The 21661-nt window shown below is 48.0% G+C and overlaps 1 protein-coding gene across 1 annotated transcript in view; it reads right to left on the bottom strand.

Annotated features, from left to right (window-relative positions):
- LOC121557876 (CD276 antigen-like) overlaps nucleotides 1-21398 on the bottom strand; it is a 112751-nt gene extending 91353 nt beyond the window's left edge. The window contains exon 1 of the mRNA XM_045211800.1: nucleotides 21290-21398. Within this exon, the coding sequence (XP_045067735.1) occupies nucleotides 21290-21398 (109 nt within the window). The remainder of the gene's footprint in view (nucleotides 1-21289) is intronic.
- Nucleotides 21399-21661: the final 263 nt, after the last annotated feature.

Below are 21661 nucleotides of genomic sequence, written 5' to 3' on the forward strand. Positions count from 1 at the left end.
GTCTCTTTAAAATCTCCCGAGCTTTTAAAGATCAACCTGTGAGCTGTAGTTTCTACAGTGCATACTATGCAAAGCTGTATTATTTTAAAAACTGAATAAGTAACATTTCATTTCTCACTGCCTTGGTGACCAAAAATAACAATCTTGTGTAAGGACATGTCAAACTAGTTTTAAGTACAAGACTGATTATGCTTGTCATCCATTCAGGTTCCTGAAGAATATGGGATCGATTGGAACGGACCTCACTGCCTTCATCGAGGCACTGTGTCAGTCCCCGAGGTTCAGCTGGCCCGTGAGCTCTCAGATGAAGAGGTTGCAATTTTGCCAGCTCCAGGAGTTTCTGTTACTGATGCACTTAGACTATATGTAGAGACTGTGGAAGTGTTATCAAGAATCTTAGACTGATGTCCAACCCATGTTTTTATTTGTTGTGTTAGAACAAGCAAAGAAAAACTGAAAGTTTACTTTCCTTTTAAAAGAAAGGAAAAAAAGCTGTTTCTTTGAAGCTTCCTGTCTCATTATGGTCCACAGAATGACTAACATGAATGCTGTACTGTTAGCACTGAAGGTGCAGAACAGTTTGATTTTAGTAAATGGAAGAAAAAAAAGTCAACTACTGCACAGTGTGTTAATGTTTTCAAAGACACTGAACTTGTGTCAATTCATCTGAACTGTGTATGCATTGACATTAGGGCTGGGCAATATGGAGAAAATCAAATATCACATTTTTGATCCAAATCCTTAACCCAAATTTGACAAAAGTTGGCACAGTAGGAAAAATGTTAATAAACACAATAAAGTGCTTTATAAAAATCCATTAAAACTCTAGTACTTAAACTCTCGTGTTAACATAACAAGCCAGGGTTCACAACACATTCTATAATTTCAACAAGTACAGCGATGAATTCTGTCACTTAACCAGCAGGAACTCACTGCATGGAGTAGAAGTTTGTTATGTAGCCATCTCCGATTTGTTTTGGTGACTGCCGGAAGATCCCAAGACATGGAAAGATCTGAAACTGTGTCCTTCTGTTCCGGTGTAAGATCTTCATGTTCAAGCTAGTGGTGTTGAGGTCCGGAGGGGGGTTAATTATTACCAAGCATGACATCCCCACATTGTAGCCTTTACATTGAATATATTCACTGATCATGTACTCTACCTTGGCAAATAAAGGTGCAGTTCAGGTCTGAATGTTTGTGAGACATTATTTTTCAGTCGTATCCAATACCAGGAGTATCAAACTCCAGTCTTTGATTGATGCTGTGTCTGCATGTATGGTTTACAATTATACACTTCAACAGTGTTTACCAATCCTGGTCCTGGGACATCAATGGTTACACATTGTAACTATGCAATAGACTACAAACATGATTTAACTAGTTTAAGGCTGATTTGTAATTCGTATATACAGAAACAGAGTTTTAAAAACAGTACACTACACTTCCTATGCATCATGTAATTACTCTAAAATCGGTTAATCTCACGATCTAATTTCCTTCATCTGCACTAATCTGAGGACACGGGATAGGTGTAGTATTTCATCAAATGAGAGACTTAATTTCAATCAGAAGAGAATGTGAAAAACTTTATTGAAAGAAGTTAATTATCCAAGTGTTATAAATACATAATACATGCATTATAAATATCATAATTGTAATATTATAAATACAAGTTCAATCTGTACTTCAATGCACATCTGGTGTGCATTATAAAAACAGAGGAAGAAAGAGGAGGTGGGGAGAGAGGTGGGAGAAAGAGGAGGTGGGGAGAGAGGTGGGAGAAAGAGGAGGTGGGGAGAGAGGTGGGAGAAAGAGGAGGTGGGGAGAGAGATGGGAGAAAGAGGAGGTGGGGAGAGAGGTGGGAGGAAGAGGAGGTGGGGAGAGAGGTGGGAGAAAGAGGAGGTGGGGAGAGAGGAGGGAGGAAGAGGAGGTGGGGGAGAGAGGTGGGAGAAAGAGGAGGTGGGGAGAGAGGAGGTGGGGAGAGAGGTGGGAGAAAGAGGAGGTGGGGAGAGAGGTGGGAGGAAGAGGAGGTGGGGAGAGAGGTGGGAGAAAGAGGAGGTGGGGAGAGAGGTGGGAGGAAAGAGGAGGTGGGGAGAGAGGTGGGAGGAAGAGGAGGTGGGGGAGAGAGGTGGGAGGAAGAGGAGGTGGGGAGAGAGGTGGGAGGAAGAGGAGGTGGGAGAGAGGTGGGAGGAAGAGGAGGTAGGGGAGAGAGGTGGGAGAAAGAGGAGGTGGGGGAGAGAGGTGGGAGGAAGAGGAGGTGGGGAGAGAGGTGGGAGGAAGAGGAGGTAGGGAGAGAGGTGGGAGGAAGAGGAGGTAGGGAGAGAGGTGGGAGAAAGAGGAGGTGGGGAGAGAGGTGGGAGAAAGAGGAGGTGGGGGAGAGAGGTGGGAGGAAGAGGAGGTGGGGAGAGAGGTGGGAGAAAGAGGAGGTGGGGGAGAGAGGAGGTGGGGAGAGAGGTGGGAGAAAGAGGAGGTGGGGGAGAGAGGTGGGAGGAAGAGGAGGTGGGGGAGAGAGGTGGGAGAAAGAGGAGGTGGGGAGAGAGGTGAGAGGAAGAGGAGGTGGGGAGAGAGGTGGGAGAAAGAGGAGGTGGGGAGAGAGGTGGGAGGAAGAGGAGGTGGGGAGAGAGGTGGGAGAAAGAGGAGGTGGGGAGAGAGGTGTAGGAGGAAGAGGAGGTGGGGGAGAGAGGTGAGAGGAAGAGGAGGTGGGGAGAGAGGTGGGAGGAAGAGGAGGTGGGGGAGAGAGGTGGGAGGAAGAGGAGGTGGGGAGAGAGGTGGGAGAAAGAGGAGGTGGGGGAGAGAGGTGGAAGAAAGAGGAGGTGGGGAGAGAGGTGGGAGAAAGAGGAGGTGGGGAGAGAGGTGGGAGAAAGAGGAGGTGGGGGAGAGAGGTGGGAGAAAGAGGAGGTGGGGAGAGAGGTGGGAGAAAGAGGAGGTGGGGAGAGAGGTGGGAGAAAGAGGAGGTGGGGGAGAGAGGTGGGAGAAAGAGGAGGTGGGGAGAGAGGTGGGAGAAAGAGGAGGTGGGGAGAGAGGTGGGAGAAAGAGGAGGTGGGGAGAGAGGTGGGAGAAAGAGGAGGTGGGGGAGAGAGGTGGGAGAAAGAGGAGGTGGGGAGAGAGGTGGGAGAAAGAGGAGGTGGGGGAGAGAGGTGTGAGAAAGAGGAGGTGGGGAGAGAGGTGGGAGAAAGAGGAGGTGGGGAGAGAGGTGGGAGAAAGAGGAGGTGGGGAGAGAGGTGGAGAAAGAGGAGGTGGGGGAGAGAGGTGGGAGAAAGAGGAGGTGGGGGAGAGAGGTGGGAGAAAGAGGAGGTGGGGAGAGAGGTGGGAGGAAGAGGAGGTGGGGAGAGAGGTGGGAGAAAGAGGAGGTGGGGAGAGAGGTGGGAGGAAGAGGAGGTGGGGGAGGTGTGAGAAAGAGGAGGTGGGAGAGAGGGAGGAAGAGGAGGTGGGGAGAGAGGTGGGAGAAAGAGGAGGTGGGGGAGAGAGGTGGGAGGAAGAGGAGGTGGGGAGAGAGGTGGGAGAAAGAGGAGGTGGGGAGAGAGGTGGGAGGAAGAGGAGGTGGGGAGAGAGGTGGGAGGAAGAGGAGGTGGGGGAGAGAGGTGGGAGGAAGAGGAGGAGGGGAGAGAGGTGGGAGGAAGAGGAGGAGGGGAGAGAGGTGGGAGGAAGAGAGGTGGGGAGAGAGGTGGGAGGAAGAGGAGGTGGGGAGAGAGGTGGGGAGGAAGAGGAGGTGGGGAGAGAGGTGGGAGGAAGAGGAGGTGGGGAGAGAGGTGTAAGAAAGAGGAGGTGGGGAGAGAGGTGGGAGGAAGAGGAGGTGGGGAGAGAGGTGGGAGGAAGAGGAGGAGGGGAGAGAGGTGGGAGAAAGAGGAGGTGGGGAGAGAGGTGGGAGGAAGAGGAGGTGGGGAGAGAGGTGGGAGGAAGAGCGTCAAGGACAGAAAGGGAAAGAGGTAAGAATAGAGGAGCAGGGAAGACAGCATATGATTAATGAATTACAGTGCTACTAGGGAAGACAGCATATGATTAATGAATTACAGTGCTACTAGAGAAGACAGCATATGATTAATGAATTACAGTGCTACTAGGGAAGACAGCATATGATTAATGAATTACAGTGCTACTAGGGAAGACAGCATATGATTAATGAATCACAGTGCTACTAGAGAAGACAGCATATGATTAATGAATCACAGTGCTACTAGAGAAGACAGCATATGATTAATGAATTACAGTGCTACTAGGGAAGACAGCATGTGATTAATGAATTACAGTGCTACTAGGGAAGACAGCATATGATTAATGAATTACAGTGCTACCTTCATATTCTCTCAGTTCATCACAGTTACATAGTAGTGTCTCTAGCGGTGTTTCCTAACCAGCCTTGGGCCCCCAGTCGGTTATCTTAAGAGGGCCCCCAGTTGGACCCCCAGTTGGGCCCCCAGTTGGGCCCCCAGTTGGTTATCTTAAGAGGGCCCCCAGTTGGGCCCCCAGTCGGTTATCTTAAGAGGGCCCCCAGTTGGGCCCCCAGTCGGTTATCTTAAGAGGGCCCCCAGTTGGGCCCCCAGTTGGTTATCTTAAGAGGGCCCCCAGTTAGGCCCCCAGTCGGTTATCTTAAGAGGGCCCCCAGTTGGGCCCCCAGTCGGTTATCTTAAGAGGGCCCCCAGTTGGGCCCCCAGTTGGGCCCCCAGTCGGTTATCTTAAGAGCGGGTGAGGTGGTGATGAGTTAGCAGGTCATGTGAGTTAGCTTGCACTGTAACGTTAACTAGTTAGCTAATAATAAGTTTTTTTGTTGTTGTTATATATAAGTTCTCCCAGCCATGTGGACGAAACAGGGCAGCAAAGTTTGTTTGTCACCAGTGCGGTTTAGAGCATATTACTATTTACCTGTGAATAAATTAATGAAATGGAGAATGGATTAAACTATTTACCCATTTAATAACCGGACCTTCATACAAACTTGCTATACTGAATTCTTGACACACAATCAGGGTTGCCTGGTCAGGAAACATTTCCAGCCCAATGACCACTCAAAGCTGCCCGAAAGGCCTGAAAAACAAGCCCCATTTTGTTTTCTCATCAAAAGGGGCCATATTTATAAAATAAACCATTTTTCCATAACGTTATCGAGCCAATTAAGAAGGAATGTCATAGTAACTTGTAACGACGTTAGAAGCAAAATTCGGGTTTCTTCAAAGTATTAATTATTGCAAGCTATGACATGACGTAATAATGGAATTTTAATATGTGACAAGATAAAATATAATTTAAATATATTAAACTCGCCAGATCATTTTCTATCAATGGATGTCGATTTAACTCGCTTACCTGCTATGATTAAGCAATAAGGCACAAGGGGGTATGGTACACCCAACCCCCTCCTCCCTCTCTGTGGATGACTTCGTCAACCACTTTGAAAAGAAGGTTGACGACATCCGATCCTCGTTTGTTAAGTCTAATGACACTGCTGGTCCTGCTCACACTGCCCTACCCTACGCTTTGACTTCTTTCTGTCACAAGCCGGGCTAGAACTCCGGTCTCAAATGTGTAGAGCTGGGGGTACTACCCCTTAGCCACAGAGGAGATGTTGTAGGACCCAAATGAAACACCCAAGGCAATACTCCAGGCAAGTAGATTTAATGTTCCAAAACAGGAGGCAAAACAAAACAACTCCACGAGGGGAGAAAAACAAACTAAAGATAACTTCGAATAACTTACTAGGACTGACACGGTGGGACAAAGCAGGAGACACATAGACAGGACGCAATAACCAAGTGAGAAACAAGGGGAAAACACACAGCTAAAATACTCAAGGGGAAACAAGGCACAGGTGACATAGATAAGCTAATTAGGACACATGAGGAAAAACTAAGGCAAAGGGGGAACACAGCTGACCTCTAGAGGCCAGGAGACAAACAGGGGAAGCAGGAAGCTGACAGGACCCCTCCTCTAGGAACGACTCCTGACGTTCCTTCCAGAACACCCTGGCCCCAGGGTGCGAAAATCTCGGATCAACCCTGGGTCCAGGATGTCCCTGGCTGGAACCCAGGAGCGCTCCTCTGGCCCGTAGCCCTCCCAATCCACCAGATACTGCAGAGAGTTCTGGACCCTCCGGGAGTCCAGTATCCGGCGGACTGTGTAGGCTGGCTGGCCGTCTATGATCCTGGGAGGTGGCGGGGGTCTGTGGGGGGGGCAAAAGGAGAAGACAAGACAGGTTTAAGGAGTGAAACATGGAAAGTGGGGGTTAACTCTAAGGGAGCGAGGCAGAACTAAACGATACGACACAGGGTTAACCTTTCTAGAAATGCGGAAAGGGCCGATGTATCTCTGGGAAAGCTTCTTGGATTCGACCCGGAGGGGGCAAGTTCTTAGTGGCCAACCAAACTCTCTGACCAGCTCGGAAACTAGGGGACGCCCGGCGGTGGCGATTAGCCTGACTTTGGTATCTCTGGGAGGTCCGAAGGAGGGTACACCTGGCCTTCTTCCAGGTCCGCCTACAGCGTTGGACAAAGCGCTGGGCCGAGGGAACACCAACTTGCGCCTCTTCCTCTGGAAATAATGGAGGGTTGTAACCGAACTGGCATTCGAAGGGGGACAATCCGGTGGCTGAGGACTGGAGGGTGTTGTGGGCATATTCAGCCCAAATGATATAGGTGGCCCAAGACGTGGGATTACTGGCCGCCATACACCGCAGGGTGGTCTCCAGATCCTGATTAATCCGTTCCGTTTGGCCATTAGACTCTGGATGGAATCCTGACGATAGGCTGGCTGTGGCCCCAATAAGCCTGCAGAAGGCCCCCAAAACCGGGACGAGAATTGGGGACCTCGGTCAGAGACCACGTCCAGGGGAATGCCAAATATCCGGAAGACATGGTTCATGAGGAGCTCAGCAGTCTCCTTAGCCGAGGGCAGCTTGGGCAGGGGAATAAACCGGGCAGCCTTAGAGAAACGGTCTACCACCACAAGGATGACGGTGTTGCCCTGGGATAGAGGAAGTCCCGTAACAAAGTCCAGAGAAAGGTGTGACCATGGCCTTCGAGGAACAGGTAAGGGATGGAGCAGTCCCTGGGGTCGCTGGCGTGTCGACTTTCCCTGGTTGCACACAGGGCAGGCCTCAACATAGACCTGCACGTCCTTCTTGATGGACGGCCACCAAAACCGCCGTCGGAGGAACTCCAGTGTGCGAGCACTGCCAGGATGGCATGTCAAGGGCGACTCATGACCCCACTGCAAGACGCGGGCCCGAACCGAGAGAGGAACGTACAGGCGACCGGCAGGACCACCGCCTGGATCGGGCTCATGGGCAAGAGCTTCTCGTACCCCTCTTTCTAGTTCCCACTGAAGAGGTGCGACGATCCTAGACCTCGGAATAATCGATGCCAAGGGCTTCTCTTGTACCTCGGGAGAATAGACTCGAGACAGAGCATCCGGCTTGACGTTCTTGGTGCCAGGTCGGTAAGTCAGGAGGAACTGGAATCGATTAAAGAAAAGGGACCATCGTGCTTGCCGAGGGTTCATCCGCTTAGCCTGTTGGAGATATTCCAGGTTCTTGTGGTCTGTGAGAACCTGGAAAGGGTGCTGAGCCCCCTCAAGCCAATGGCGCCACTCTTCCAAGGCCAGTTTTACCGCAAGCAACTCTAGATCCCCCACGTGGTAGTTGCGCTCGGCCTCAGACAGGCGGCGAGACATGAAGGCACAAGGGTGTAATCTCCCATCCGCACCCCTCTGTGACAGGACGGCTCCCACCCCCACCTCTGAGGCGTCCACCTCCACCACGAAAGGTCTCTCTGGGTCAGGGGTCACCAGAATCGGAGCAGAAGTGAAGCGGCGCTTGAGATCCTCGAAGGCCCCTGCTGCTTCCGGACCCCAGTGAATCTTGGTCCCTCCTCCCTTGGTAAGCGTCGTCAAGGGGGCTACCACCGAGCTGAAATTCTTGATGAACTTCCGATAGAAGTTAGAAAAGCCAATGAACCGTTGAACCTCCTTGACCGTGGCAGGTGTGGGCCAATCGTGGACCGCCTTGACCTTCTTGGGATCCATCTCTAGGTGCCCGGGAGTGACAATAAACCCGAGAAACTGAGTCTGAGAAACATGAAATTCACACTTCTCAGGCTTAACGTAGAGGTGATTGTCAAGGAGCCTCTGGAGAACCCAGCTAACATGCCCCTCATGTTCCTTCAGTGACCTCGAGAAGATGAGGATATCGTCCAGGTACACGAAGACGAACAGATTAAGCATATCCCGGAGAACATCATTAATCAGGGCTTGGAATACTGCGGGGGCATTGGTGAGCCCGAACGGCATCACCCGATATTCATAGTGTCCCGTGGGCGTGTTGAACGCCGTCTTCCATTCGTCTCCTGGCCGGATCCGCACGAGATGGTAAGCATTGCGGAGATCCAGCTTAGTAAAAATGGAAGCCCCTTGAAGCAGCTCAAAAGCAGTGGCCATGAGAGGAAGAGGGTATCGATTCCGAACCGTGATCTTGTTGAGTCCCCGGTAATCAATACAAGGCCTCAGACCCCGTCTTTCTTTTCAACAAAAGAAGCCCGCCCCAGCAGGGGAAGTAGAGGCATAGATGAGGCCGGCTGCCAAGGACTCCTTAATGTAGGTGTCCATAGCTGCGTGCTCGGGGAGGACAAGGAAAAGATCCGACCTCTAGGAGGGCAGCACCCAGGGAGTAGATCAATGGCACAGTCATAAGTGCGATGAGGCGGTAAGGCAGTAGCCCGGGCCTTGCTGAACACTGCCTTGAACCGATGGTAAACACTGGGGACACGGGAGACGTCAACAGACTCTTGAAACTGGGTACTAGGGGCTGAGGAACTCTGAAGCATGCAGGTGAGTTGGCAAGTGGGACCCCAGCTAAGAATGGTGCCAGTAGGCCAGTCGATCTGGGGATTATGTCTGCATAGCCAAGGGTGACCCAGGATAATAGGATACTCGGGAGAGTCAATGAGATAGAAGGTCTCCTCCTGCTGGTGTTGAGAGATGGTAAGTCGCAGGGATTGAGTCGCCTCAGTAACTTTTCCTGGTTCCAGAGGTCTGCCATCTAAGGCTGTAACTGCCTGGGGTTGAGGAAGTAGTTGGGTAGGGATCTTAAGTTCCTTAGCCAAGGTTACATCCATAAAATCACCTGCGGCACCGGAATCGATCATAGCCTGGACCCGATGCTGGTGGCCCTCCCAGGACAGAGTGGCTGGAATAGCTAGGACCGCGTTAGCAGGAGGAGCTCTAATTTTCCCCATCACAACCCTCCTGTAGCTGGGCGGGGACAGGCGTTTCCCGAAAGCTCGGGGCAAGTGGAGCGGAAGTGGCCGGCAACCCCGCAGTAGAGGCACCGACGCTCCCTCATGCGACGTTCCCTTTCGTTGGAAGAAAGCCTGGAACGGCCTAACTGCATGCTCTCCGGGGAATCCTGGGGCAGTTCAGGAGCCGGGGCAGCTCTGAATGACGGAGTCCAAACAGGAGAAACAGAGCTGCTCAGAGGAACTTGGGACTGAGACACCTGACGGCGAGCCGTTCTCCGCTCTCTTAGACGATTGTCCAGGCGGATGGCCAAGGCTATGAGGGACTCGAGATCTTCAGCTGGTTCACGGGTGGCTAACTCATCTTGAAGGGGCTCAGATAACCCTCCCTGAAAGCAGACCCTCAGCGCTTCATCATTCCATCCGCTCCTTGCTGCTATGGTTCGGAACTCAATGGCAAAATCTGCCGTGCTTCGGGGGCCCTGACGGAGAGACAGTAGGCGCCTGGAAGCCTCCCGCCCACTGACAGGATGATCGAACACCCGCTTGAACTCTTCTACAAATGCAGCGAGGGAGTCACAACAGGCCTCCTGGGACTGCCACACCGCAGAGGCCCAGGCGAGCGCCTTGTCTGAAAGAAGGGTAATGAGGTAGGCAATCTTGGAACGGTCTGTGGGAAAACTTGAGGGTTGGAGCTCGAAGGTGAGGGAGCATTGGGTGAGAAAACCCTGGCAAGAGCTTGGATCCCCAGAAAAGGGCTTGGGAGGTGGTAGTCGGGGGCTCCGCCAACCGAGAAGGCCTGTCGTCACTGGGAGGTGACCGGGGGAAGGGGGAGGACCAAGGAGGCGTTCAAAAGCTGGTGAAGGGAACTCATCATTTCGGCCAGGAGTTGAGAATGTCTAGCCATCAGCTCCTCTTGTCGGCTGAGAACGGCTTCATGGCGCTGGAAAGAAGCCTCATGTCGACTGATCACCGCCAACAGGTCCTGGGAACTGAGTGTTTCTGGGTCCATGATGGACTTGGTTATTCTGTCACAAGCCGGGCTAGAACTCCGGTCTCAAATGTGTAGAGCTGGGGGTACTACCCCTTAGCCACAGAGGAGATGTTGTAGGACCCAAATGAAACACCCAAGGCAATACTCCAGGCAAGTAGATTTAATGTTCCAAAACAGGAGGCAAAACAAAACAACTCCACGAGGGGAGAAAAACAAACTAAAGATAACTTCGAATAACTTACTAGGACTGACACGGTGGGACAAAGCAGGAGACACATAGACAGGACGCAATAACCAAGTGAGAAACAAGGGGAAAACACACAGCTAAAATACTCAAGGGGAAACAAGGCACAGGTGACATAGATAAGCTAATTAGGACACATGAGGAAAAACTAAGGCAAAGGGGAACACAGCTGACCTCTAGAGGCCAGGAGACAAACAGGGGAAGCAGGAAGCTGACATTTCTCCCCTCTCTCTCCAGATAAAATCTTGCGACTAGTGACTGCAGGCCGCCCAACAACCTGCCCGCTTGACCCCATCCCCTCCTCTCTTCTCCAGACCATCTCCGGTGACCTTCTCCCCTACCTCACCTCGCTGATCAACTCATCCTTGACCGCTGGCTATGTCCCTTCCGTCTTCAAGAGAGCGAGAGTTGCACCCCTTCTCAAAAAAACAACACTCGATCCCACTGATGTCAACAACTACAGACCAGTATCCCTTCTTTCTTTTCTTTCCAAAACTATTGAGCGTGCCGTCTTTAGCCAACTCTCTTGCTATCTCTCTCAGAATGACCTTCTTGATCCAAACCAGTCAGGTTTCAGGACTGGTCATTCAACTGAGACTGCTCTTCTCTGTGTCACGGAGGCTCTCCACACTGCTAAAGCTAACTCTCTCTCCTCTGCTCTTGTCCTTCTAGAACTGTCTGCTGCCTTTGATACTGTGAACCATCAGATCCTCCTCTCCACCCTCTCCGAGCTGGGCATCTCCGGCGCGGCTCACTCCTGGATTGCGTCCTACCTGACCGGTCGCTCCTACCAAGTGGCGTGGCGAGAAGCTGTCTCCGCACCACGTGCTCTCACCACTGGTGTCCCCCAGGGCTCAGTTCTAGGCCCTCTCCTTTTCTCCCTATACACCAAGTCACTTGGCTCTGTCATATCCTCACATGGCCTCTCCTATCATTGCTACGCTGACGATACACAACTAATCTTCTCCTTTCCCCCTTCTGATAACCAGGTGGCGAATCGCATCTCTGCATGTCTGGCAGACATATCAGTATGGATGACGGATCACCACCTCAAGCTGAACCCTGGCAAGACGGAGCTGCTCTTCCTCCCGGGGAAGGACTGCCCGTTCCATGATCTCGCCATCACGGTTGACAACTCCGTTGTGTCCTCCTCCCAGAGTGCGAAGAGCCTTGGCGTGACCCTGGACAACACCCTGTCGTTCTCCGCCAACATCAAGGCGGTGACCCGATCCTGCAGGTTCATGCTCTACAACATTCGGGAAGCGGCACAGGTCCTAATCCAGGCACTTGTCATCTCCCGTCTGGATTACTGCAACTCGCTGTTGGCTGGGCTCCCTGCCTGTGCCATTAAACCCCTACAACTCATCCAGAATGCCGCAGCCCGTCTGGTGTTCAACCTTCCCAAGTTCTCTCACGTCACCCCCCTCCTCCGCACACTCCACTGGCTTCCAGTTGAAGCTCGCATCCGTTACAAGACCATGGTGCTTGCCTATGGAGCAGTGAGGGGAACGGCACCTCCGTACCTTCAGGCTCTGATCAGTCCCTACACCCAAACGAGGGCATTGCGTTCATCCACCTCTGGCCTGCTGGCTCCCCTTCCTCTGCGGAAGCATAGTTCCCGCTCAGCCCAGTCAAAACTGTTCGCTGCTCTGGCACCCCAATGGTGGAACAAGCTCCCTCACGACGCCAGGACAGCGGAGTCACTCACCACCTTCCGGAGACATTTGAAACCCCACCTCTTTAAGGAATACCTGGGATAGGATAAAGTAATCCTTCTACCCCCCCCAAAAAAAAATAAACAATATAAAACAAAAATGAACAAAAACAAAAAAAATATTTGTAAAGTGGTTATCCCACTGGCTATAGGGTGAATGCACCAATTTGTAAGTCGCTCTGGATAAGAGCGTCTGCTAAATGACGTAAATGTGCCCTTGAGCAAGGCACTTAACCCTAATTGCTCCTGTAAGTCGCTCTGGATAAGAGCGTCTGCTAAATGACTAAAATGTAAATGTAAATGTACAGTGTATTGGGAAAGTATTCAGACCCCTTGACTTTTTCCACATTTTGTTACTTTACAGCCTTATTCTAAAATGGATTAAATAAAAACATATATATCATTAATCTACACACAATAACCCCATAATGACAATGCAAAAACTGTTTTTTAGAAATGTTTATGAATGTATAAAAAATAAAAACAGAAAAACCTTATTTACATAACTATTCAGAACCTTTGCGATGAGACTCGAAATTGAGCTCAGGTGCATCCTGTTTCCATTGATCATCCTTGAGATGTTTCTACAACTTGATTGGAGTCCACCTGTAGTAAATTCAATTGATTGGACATGATTTGGAAAGGCAAACACCTGTCTATATAAGGTCCCACAGTTGACAGTGCATGTCAGAGCAAAAACCAAGCCATGAGGTCGAAGGAATTGTTCGTAGAGCTCAGAGACAGGATTGTGTCGAGGCACAGATCTGGGGAAGGGTACCAAAACATTTCTGCAGCATTGAAGGTTCCCAAGAACACAGTGGCCTCCATCATTCTTAAATGGAAGAAGTTTGGAACCTCCAAGACTCTTCCTTGAGCTGGTCGCCCGGAAAAACTGAACAATCTGGGGAGAAGGGTCTTGGTCAGGGAGGTGACCAGTGGCGGCTCCTGAAAAAATTCTCAGGAGGGGCAATTTTTCTGATGATTTAGGTGACCTACACACATTTAAAAAAAGATATGTCCAGCAACAACATGAAGACAGGGGCAGCATATAAGTCAATACCAGAAGCATTTATTGACTGATCTCAAAAGTGTTGGCTTACCAGGGTTGGTGGAGCCCTCAGTTTCATCTTTGCCTCGCAAAGCTAACTCAAACACTCCGCAAAACTTCACACACTGGATTAGCCGGCTGAGGATGTGGCGGTTCTTGCTAATGTCGTAGTAAATATATTTGTTATAGTGAATATGGAATATGATATGTTGAGTAAAATGTTGTGCTAAGATCTATTTAGGTCAGGAGCTGGTTATAAGTTCTGTTCCTATCCAATAACAATGGACAAAAGGGTCCTATCTTGTCAGCCTTGTCAGCAGGTGGCCAAGGACAACACCCACGCCATAGGCCTCTCAGTTCTTCCAACTCACAAGTTCTTGCTCTGAGGACACACACACACACAAACACACACACACACACATCATCACTGTTAAACACACACACACACACACATCATCACTGTTAAACACACACACACACACACACACACAAAAATCCCCTCTCTTAGGCTGAACATTTGAAGACAGAGAACCCGACTCAGAGCCAATGCTCTGTAGCCTGGAGGGGACCTCGCCCAACTCATCAGGACCAATCAGAAGATCAGAACTACTAGATTGAACCTACTTCATTTATTGCATAAAATGTCTGCACACAATGTTTCGGGGCTCTCTTCAGATAATAATAATAATAATAATAATAATATGCCATTTAGCAGACGCTTTTATCCAAAGCGACTTACAGTCATGCGTGCATACATTTTTGTGTATGGGTGGTCCCGGGATCGAACCCACTACCTTGGCGTTACAAGCACCATGCTCTACCAGCTGAGCTACAGAAAGTGGATACTCATGGATGCGCATTGCAATTGTAAAATGTCAACACAATTGGAGACACCACGTCATTTTTGGAGACATGTTATTGACAGTAAACTATTGTAGATGCGACTGCTAACTAAATAAAACATTTTAGCTGGCTAGCTAATCATCTTAGCTAAATGTGGGGCAAACAATTCAGTTATTTACCGTTAATTTGAGGGATTGGGGTGAAAGAAATCGAGTTACATAGTGATACTTTACGATATACTGTATTGACAATATCGCAATATTTTAGCGCTAGTTGGCTGTACCTGCACCAAAACACCATTATTGTTCCTTCATAGCTTGTTCTCAATCTTTTCACATTGGGAGCCAATTTGTTTTCAGCACTTTTATTTCCATGACTGATCAAAACTCGTTCTCATGGCTTTCTGATCCCTCTGCAACAGACATATGGTGCGCAATAAAATCACAGTATCGAATCGCAATACGTATAGAATCATGAGACTCGCAATGCTGATGCATATATCTTATCGTGAGGTTCCTGGCAATTCCCAGCCCAAGTTCATTTGCCACAACAAATCTCTTCGCTAGCAAACGCGATGTCTTCTCCAAAACGGCAATGTGTCTCCAGCAATGTTTACTTTTTTGACGTTCTATGGCATCTCCACTTTCCAAGCATATATGACCACATGTAATATTTTGGTAAGTGATGCAAATAGTGAACTATGTAGGGCCAGGATGTAAAATATATGTAGCTGCAGCAATTTCTCTTATCTGATATGGTAAGTAATGGGGCTTAATTTATAGCTCCCTAAGAGTTTGACGAACGGGTCCGTGAACGCGATTCCAGATATATTTACCTCTGAATAAACTGCCTTTATTACACCATATCCACCCTGTCCAAAGTCTCTACTTGGTCTCAGTTGGTTCTCCAGTAAACTTGTGATTATCAACACTAACCTCATCGTTGTGGCGGCGGACAGCTAGCCTGTATCCCTCGTCATCCAGTTGAGTGAGTGGCAATGTCTTTTTTCGTTCAGTACCAATTTTTGGAAAATCCTCGGGTGTAGGACTTTCCGCCTTTAGTAGAAACCTGTTGAATTATTAAATTTGGTCTGGGAGGTCCTAATTGTTTCGATGCCAATTTATCTTCATTTGTTCGCCGACAAAAAGGAACTTCTTTCAAACAATCCACTCTTTTCTCAGTTACGTTCATGGTTACGTAACGTATGACGAAAGCGCGTAAGTGCAAGCCCACAGACACCCATTGAGATTGTATTGAAGGCTCTGAAATTTGAAAAAAATAGATTTTACATGGGAGTCTATGACAGACTTCTGGGCGATTTTCAACCTGACTGAAATCGCCCCAAAAGGGGGGGGGAGCCATTTGAAGCACGACTTTAGCCTGATTCGACATTTAGTGGCAGTGTGGCACTGTGGCAGATCAGACGTATAGATTACAACACTGATAACTACTGTTGCCGTGATATAATTGATTAGAAAAAAAATCCCTTCCTTTTCCCGTTTGGCAGTGCGTCGCCCATATCGCCCTATTGAACAGGCCGCCCCTGGAGGTGACCAAGAACCCGATGGTCACTCTGACAGAGCTCCAGTGTTCCTCTGTGAGATGGGAGAACCTTCCAGAAGGACAACCATCTCTGCAGGACTCCACCAATCAGGCCTTTATGGTAGAGTGGCCAGACGGAAGCCACTCCTCAGTAAAAGGCACATGACAGCCCGCTTGGAGTTTGCCAAAAGCCACCTAAAGGACTCTGAGACCATGAGAAACAAGATTCTCTGGTCTGATGAAACCAAGATTGAACTCTTTGGCCTGAATGCCAAGCATCACGTCTGGAGGTAGTTAATTTATTTCCAAAGCTGCGATGATGGGACACACACAGTATGGATGAATGATCAGTAGTGACGGGATGTAAATAGCACTCCCACAGCAAGTCTCCATAAATCTGCTGCATAATATACTAACAAAAAAAAATAATCAAAACGTCTACTAAGGTCATTGTGATCATATAGTGGATTTAACCATTTCTAATCATTCCTAATTTACTATAATACAGATAAATACATTGTTTCCATGTGTAATCTCATATTTAACAACATCAGAATAAACTATCATCCATTTTAGCGTTCAAAATATTCCAAAATGAACCTGAAATGACTCAATGTCACCCTCTAGTGGTGAGAAAATATAACACACTTAGAATATACCACTTATTTTCCTAAACTAACAAAACCAGGCTAATAAACTGGCTGGTGTTCATGAGTTTATAAAACATATACTTTATACATTTGTCATAAATTACCTGCAAATGATGGGACACACACAGTATGGATGAATGATCAGTAGTATATAAATATCACTCCTAAAGAAGATGCATCTTCAAGTTAGCTACCAACTTCAAAGAGGGAATGTTAGCTAGCATAAAACCCACATGGAAAACGGAGATTCGGCAAATATCATATAAAGAGTGGCTTCTTTGACGCCAAACCAACAACAGTAGTTATTAATAACATAAATTGCTAATGTACGATGTAAAAGGTGGATGTTATGATGTAATGTCAACTTCATACATGTCTAACCCTGGACAATTCAATGTTCAACTCCCCCACAGCAATTCTCCATAAATGTGCTGTGGACGACCCAGAATCCCAGACCTTTATCACTGAGAGTATTTGACACTCATCTACCAGGAGGTGGCATAATACCCATTTTTATGCAGGATTTTAACAACTTCATTACCCCATTACACTTACACAAGTCCCAATTTCTTATAGCCTAATTTTCTAGACATCAATGTACAGCAACATTTTTACACGTCACTGCAGAACACCCGCCATATGGACACATACTCAGCTGTGGGGCTTACAAGACCCCAATTTCATATAATTTTCAAGACATCAATGTAGCAGTAGAACAAATATCACAATATCGGAATATAACTTCAAATAAAATAAATCAATGTAGGCTACAGCAGAACACACATATGAGAATATATAGGCCTCCTGCCTATGTGATAATATGAAGCACATATTCAGATTACAAACGTGTTCTGTGCTGTGAAGGTAAAGGCAGAAAAATGTCCTAACTTAGTTTTCAAAACCTCCCACAATGACTCTCCCCATGTCAAGTCCATTTAACTCCTGAGAGTCAACTTCTTGCTCCAAGCCATGAGCGGGCCTGTGGCTGTGACGTCTCCAAGCCATGAGCGGGCCTGTGGCTGTGATGTTTAGCCTCCTTCTAAGGCTGTTCTGGTTAGTGTCTATTTATTTATTGTTCATTTTGAGTGTTAACCTGGGTGTCCTCTTTAGCCTCGTCTACAAGGCTTGCTGCCACCAAATGTGCCTTGATTCAGGAATGTTCCAAAACCTTTTTTCTGAGGGCTCTTTGTTGTTGTTTTGTACGTCAGACAGAGGATGTTAATTTACTGTCCATTCCACCCACTCTTCTGCTAGTTTAATCCCTCCAGTCGTTTTTAGACCCAAGCTCCCAACCTTTTTGCATGTTGTACAGCCCAACTTTGAATTCTGCATGACAAGCCAGGGGTTATACGTTTGCTTGTTCTTGAACTGCAAATTGCACCTGCTCCGAGCACTTGGTCGGTGGAGGCACTGCCCCCTCCCCCAGCTCCCCTTCTCCCTCTCCCACTGAGTCTGACTCGATAGTAGCCCTACTAGCTAGTGGAGGTGCCGGTGGTGATGCTGAACTATGGGGGTGATAAGAGGTGGTGATGCTGAATTATGGGGGTGAAAAATGGTGGTGATGCTGAACTATGGGGGTGATATGTGGTGGTAATGCTGAACTATGGGGAGTGATAAGTGGTGGTGATGCTGAACTATGGGGGTGATAAGCGGTGGTGATGCTGAACTATGGGGGTGATAAGTGGTGGTGATGCTGAACTATGGGGGTGATAAGCGGTGGTGATGCTGAACTATGGGGGTGATAAGTGCCAGAATTAAGCCTTGTGAAGCTACTGACACCTCTCACCAAGTCACCTAACATCTTCCTAGCGAAATAAAATACTGCCATGAATTAACATGGGCTGTCAATGGAGGCAAGTTTTTTTCTAACGGCTTGTGTACACTAGCACCCAGTAAATGTACACTAGCACCCAGTAAATAGCCGCGTGCCGCTTCGGCCGCATAGAGTGGCGCGCTTGTGGGCGTGGTGGCAGCATATGCAGCACATTCGATTGTGCGTCAACAATTCAGCATAGCAAGTTCGTATGAAGGTCTGGTTATTAAATGGGTAAATAGTTTAATCCATTCTCCATTTCATGAATTTATTCACAGGTAAATAAACTCAGCAAAAAAAGAAACCTCCCTTTTTCAGGAACCTGTCTTTCAAAGATAATTCGTAAAAATCCAAATAACTTCACAGATCTTCATCGTAAAGGGTTTGAACACTCTTTCCCATGCTTGTTCAATGAACCATAAACAATTAATGAACATGCACCTGTGGAACGGTCGTTAAGACACTAACAGCTTACAGATTGTAGGCAATTAAGGTCACAGTTATGAAAACTTAGGACACTAAAGAGGCCTTTCTACTGACTCTGAAAAACACCAAAAGAAAGATGCCCAGGGTCCCTGCTCATCTGCGTGAACATGCCTTAGGCATGCTGCAAGGAGGCATGAGGACTGCAGATGTGGCCAGGGCATAAAATTGCAATGTCCGTACTGTGAGACGCCTAAGACAGCGCTACAGGGAGACAGGACGGACAGCTGATCGTCCTCGCAGTGGCAGACCACATGTAACAACACCTGCACAGGATCGGTCCATCCGAACATCACACCTGCGGGACAGGTACAGGATGGCAACAACAACTGCCCGAGTTACACCAGGAACGCACAATCCCTCCATCAGTGCTCAGACTGTCCACAATAGGCTGAGAGAGGCTGGACTGAGGGCTTGTAGGCCTGTTGTAAGGCAGGTCCTCACCAGACATCTCTGGCAACAACGTCGCCTATGGGCACAAACCCACCGTCGCTGGACCAGACAGGACTGGCAAAAAGTGCTCTTCACTGACGAGTCGCGGTTTTGTCTCACCAGGGGTGATGGTCGGATTCGCGTTTATCGTCGAAGAATAAGCGTTACACCGAGGCCTGTACTCTGGAGCGGGATCGATTTGGAGGTGGAGGGTCCGTCATGGTCTGGGGCGGTGTGTCACAGCATCATCGGACTGAGCTTGTTGTCATTGCAGGCAATCTCAACGCTGAGCGTTACAGGGCAGACATCCTCCTCCCTCATGTGGTACCCTTTCTGCAGGCTCATCCTGACATGACCCTCCAGCATGACAATGCCACCAGCCATACTGCTCGTTCTGTGCGTGATTTCCTGTAAGACAGGAATGTCAGTGTTCTGCCATGGCCAGCGAAGAGCCCGGATTGTTTGGGGCATCCGGAAAACACCTTGTCCGGAGAAGACAAGGTGAGCGCTACCATCAGTCCTGTGTCATGCCAACAGTAAAGCATCCTGAGACCATTCATGTGTGGGGTTGCTTCTCAGCCAAGGGAGTGGGCTCACTCACAATTTTGCCTAAGAACACAGCCATGAATAAAGAATGGTATCAACACATCCTCCGAGAGCAACTTCTCCCAACCATCCAAGAACAGTTTGGTGATGACTAATGCCTTTTCCAGCTTGATGGAGCGCCTTGCCATAAGGCAAAAGTGATAACTAAGTGGCTCTGGGAACAAAACATCAACATTTTGGGTCCATGGCCAGGAAACTCCCCAGACCTTAATCCCATTGAGAACTTGTGGTCGATCCTCAAGAGGCAGGTGGACAAACAAAAACCCACAAATTCTGACAAACTCCAAGCGTTGATTATGCAAGAATGGGCTGCCATCAGTCAGGATGTGGCCCAGAAGTTAATTGACAGCATGCCAGGGCAGATTGCAGAGGTCTTGAAAAAGAAGGGTCAACAATGCAAATATTGACTCTTTGCATAAACGTAATGTAATTGTCAATAAAAGCCTTTGACACATATGGAATGCTTGTAATTCAGTATACCATAGTAACATCTGACAAAACTATCTCATAACACTGAAGCAGCGAACTTTGTGAAGACCAATACTTGTGTCATTCTCAAAACGTTTGACCACGACTGTACATGCACTGGAAGGTAGTTCATTAGAATCACGTTGCAGAAGAAAATGTCCCGTGGCTTCAACACCGCCCTCGTGATGTCCCATGGCTTCAATACCGCCGTCGTGAGGAACATTCGTGTATAACGACTCAACATCAAAAGTAACTAACAAAGTATTCTCAGGGAGAGGATCAAGAGATTCAATAATAGAGATCATACTGCTGGTGTCCTTTACAAAGGACGGGAGCTGTTATGCGACTGGTCTAATAAAAAAGTCAGCAAAAGTCGATAAAGGGGCCGTTACTGCATCAATGCCCGCTACAATAGGACGCCCTGGAGGTTTTGTAACATTCTTGTGTAATTTCGGCAAATAACTTAAATACCCATTTAGGACAGTAAAGATAGTGTTCTGAAATTGGGCAGTGGGGTCACTTCTGAGTTTCTTGTAGAAGGTGTTGTCAAGCAGTTGTCTATGATCATTTACATAAACTGTCCTATCCATGAATACATCCGACCCACCCTTATTAGCAGGGAGGGTAAGGACTGTCGTAGCCTGATGGTAAATCAAGCAAAGCTTGTTTTTATCCTTAGGTAAATTATGGAAAGATATGTACTCATGTTTGTTCTTCAGGAGATGAACGCCATCTTTTTCAACGAGTCTGCAATATGTCTCAATAGAGTGATTGCGATTGGCTGGAGGTACAAAATAACTCTTACTTCTAAAAGGAGTCGGAGTATGTGCAGGTGAGCAAGCTAAATGTTCAGATGAAATATCACGATGTGGGGAGCTAAAATATTCCCTTAAACAGATGTTTCTAAAAAACTAACATGTCTCCCTTAACATCGAAATCTGAGTTGTAGGCACAAAAGATAACCCTTTATTAAGCTAGGAGACATGGACAGGGCTCAATATCTTGCTTGATAAATGAAAGACACTCAGTCCCGTGGGTTCTGGGACCGTGTGAACGGTCTCCTCTGCCTCCGGTAGTCGTTTCTTCTTACCCTGTCGGCCCAGTCTATCGATGGATTCAAAACTGCCACTGGAAGCGGATGAGCCGCTGGTTGTAGAGCGTTGGTCAGACGGGATTGGATAGAAGTAAGCAGCCTCCCTCCTGCGTCTGTCATGGAGAGGAGGAGCAGTACCTCTTTTGTCAGGGTTTCCCCAGAAGTAGACTTTGTCCTCTGCCTTGTCTTTAATGGGGTGTTCAGTAAGGGTCTGGAACAAACAGACGTGACTGTCATGAGCCTTCATGTACCGAACAAGCTTTTGAGTGTTGGAGGTTCGTCTTCTTGATGTCCCTCACTTGGGGATGACTTATTTTGTTCAATGGACTGTGTTCTAAGGATTCATGCACAGATACAGGAAACCAATAAGTGTTCATATTATATATATATATTATATTATTATTATACATGGTAGTAGATAGTATAAAAGTAATCCTTCTACCCCCCCCCCAAAAAAAAAAAAATAATATATAAAAATAATAATAATAATAATTACAAAAAACATAAAAT

Source organism: Coregonus clupeaformis, chromosome 39 (genome assembly GCF_020615455.1).
Source record: "Coregonus clupeaformis isolate EN_2021a chromosome 39, ASM2061545v1, whole genome shotgun sequence".
In the NCBI taxonomy this organism is placed as follows: domain Eukaryota; kingdom Metazoa; phylum Chordata; class Actinopteri; order Salmoniformes; family Salmonidae; genus Coregonus; species Coregonus clupeaformis.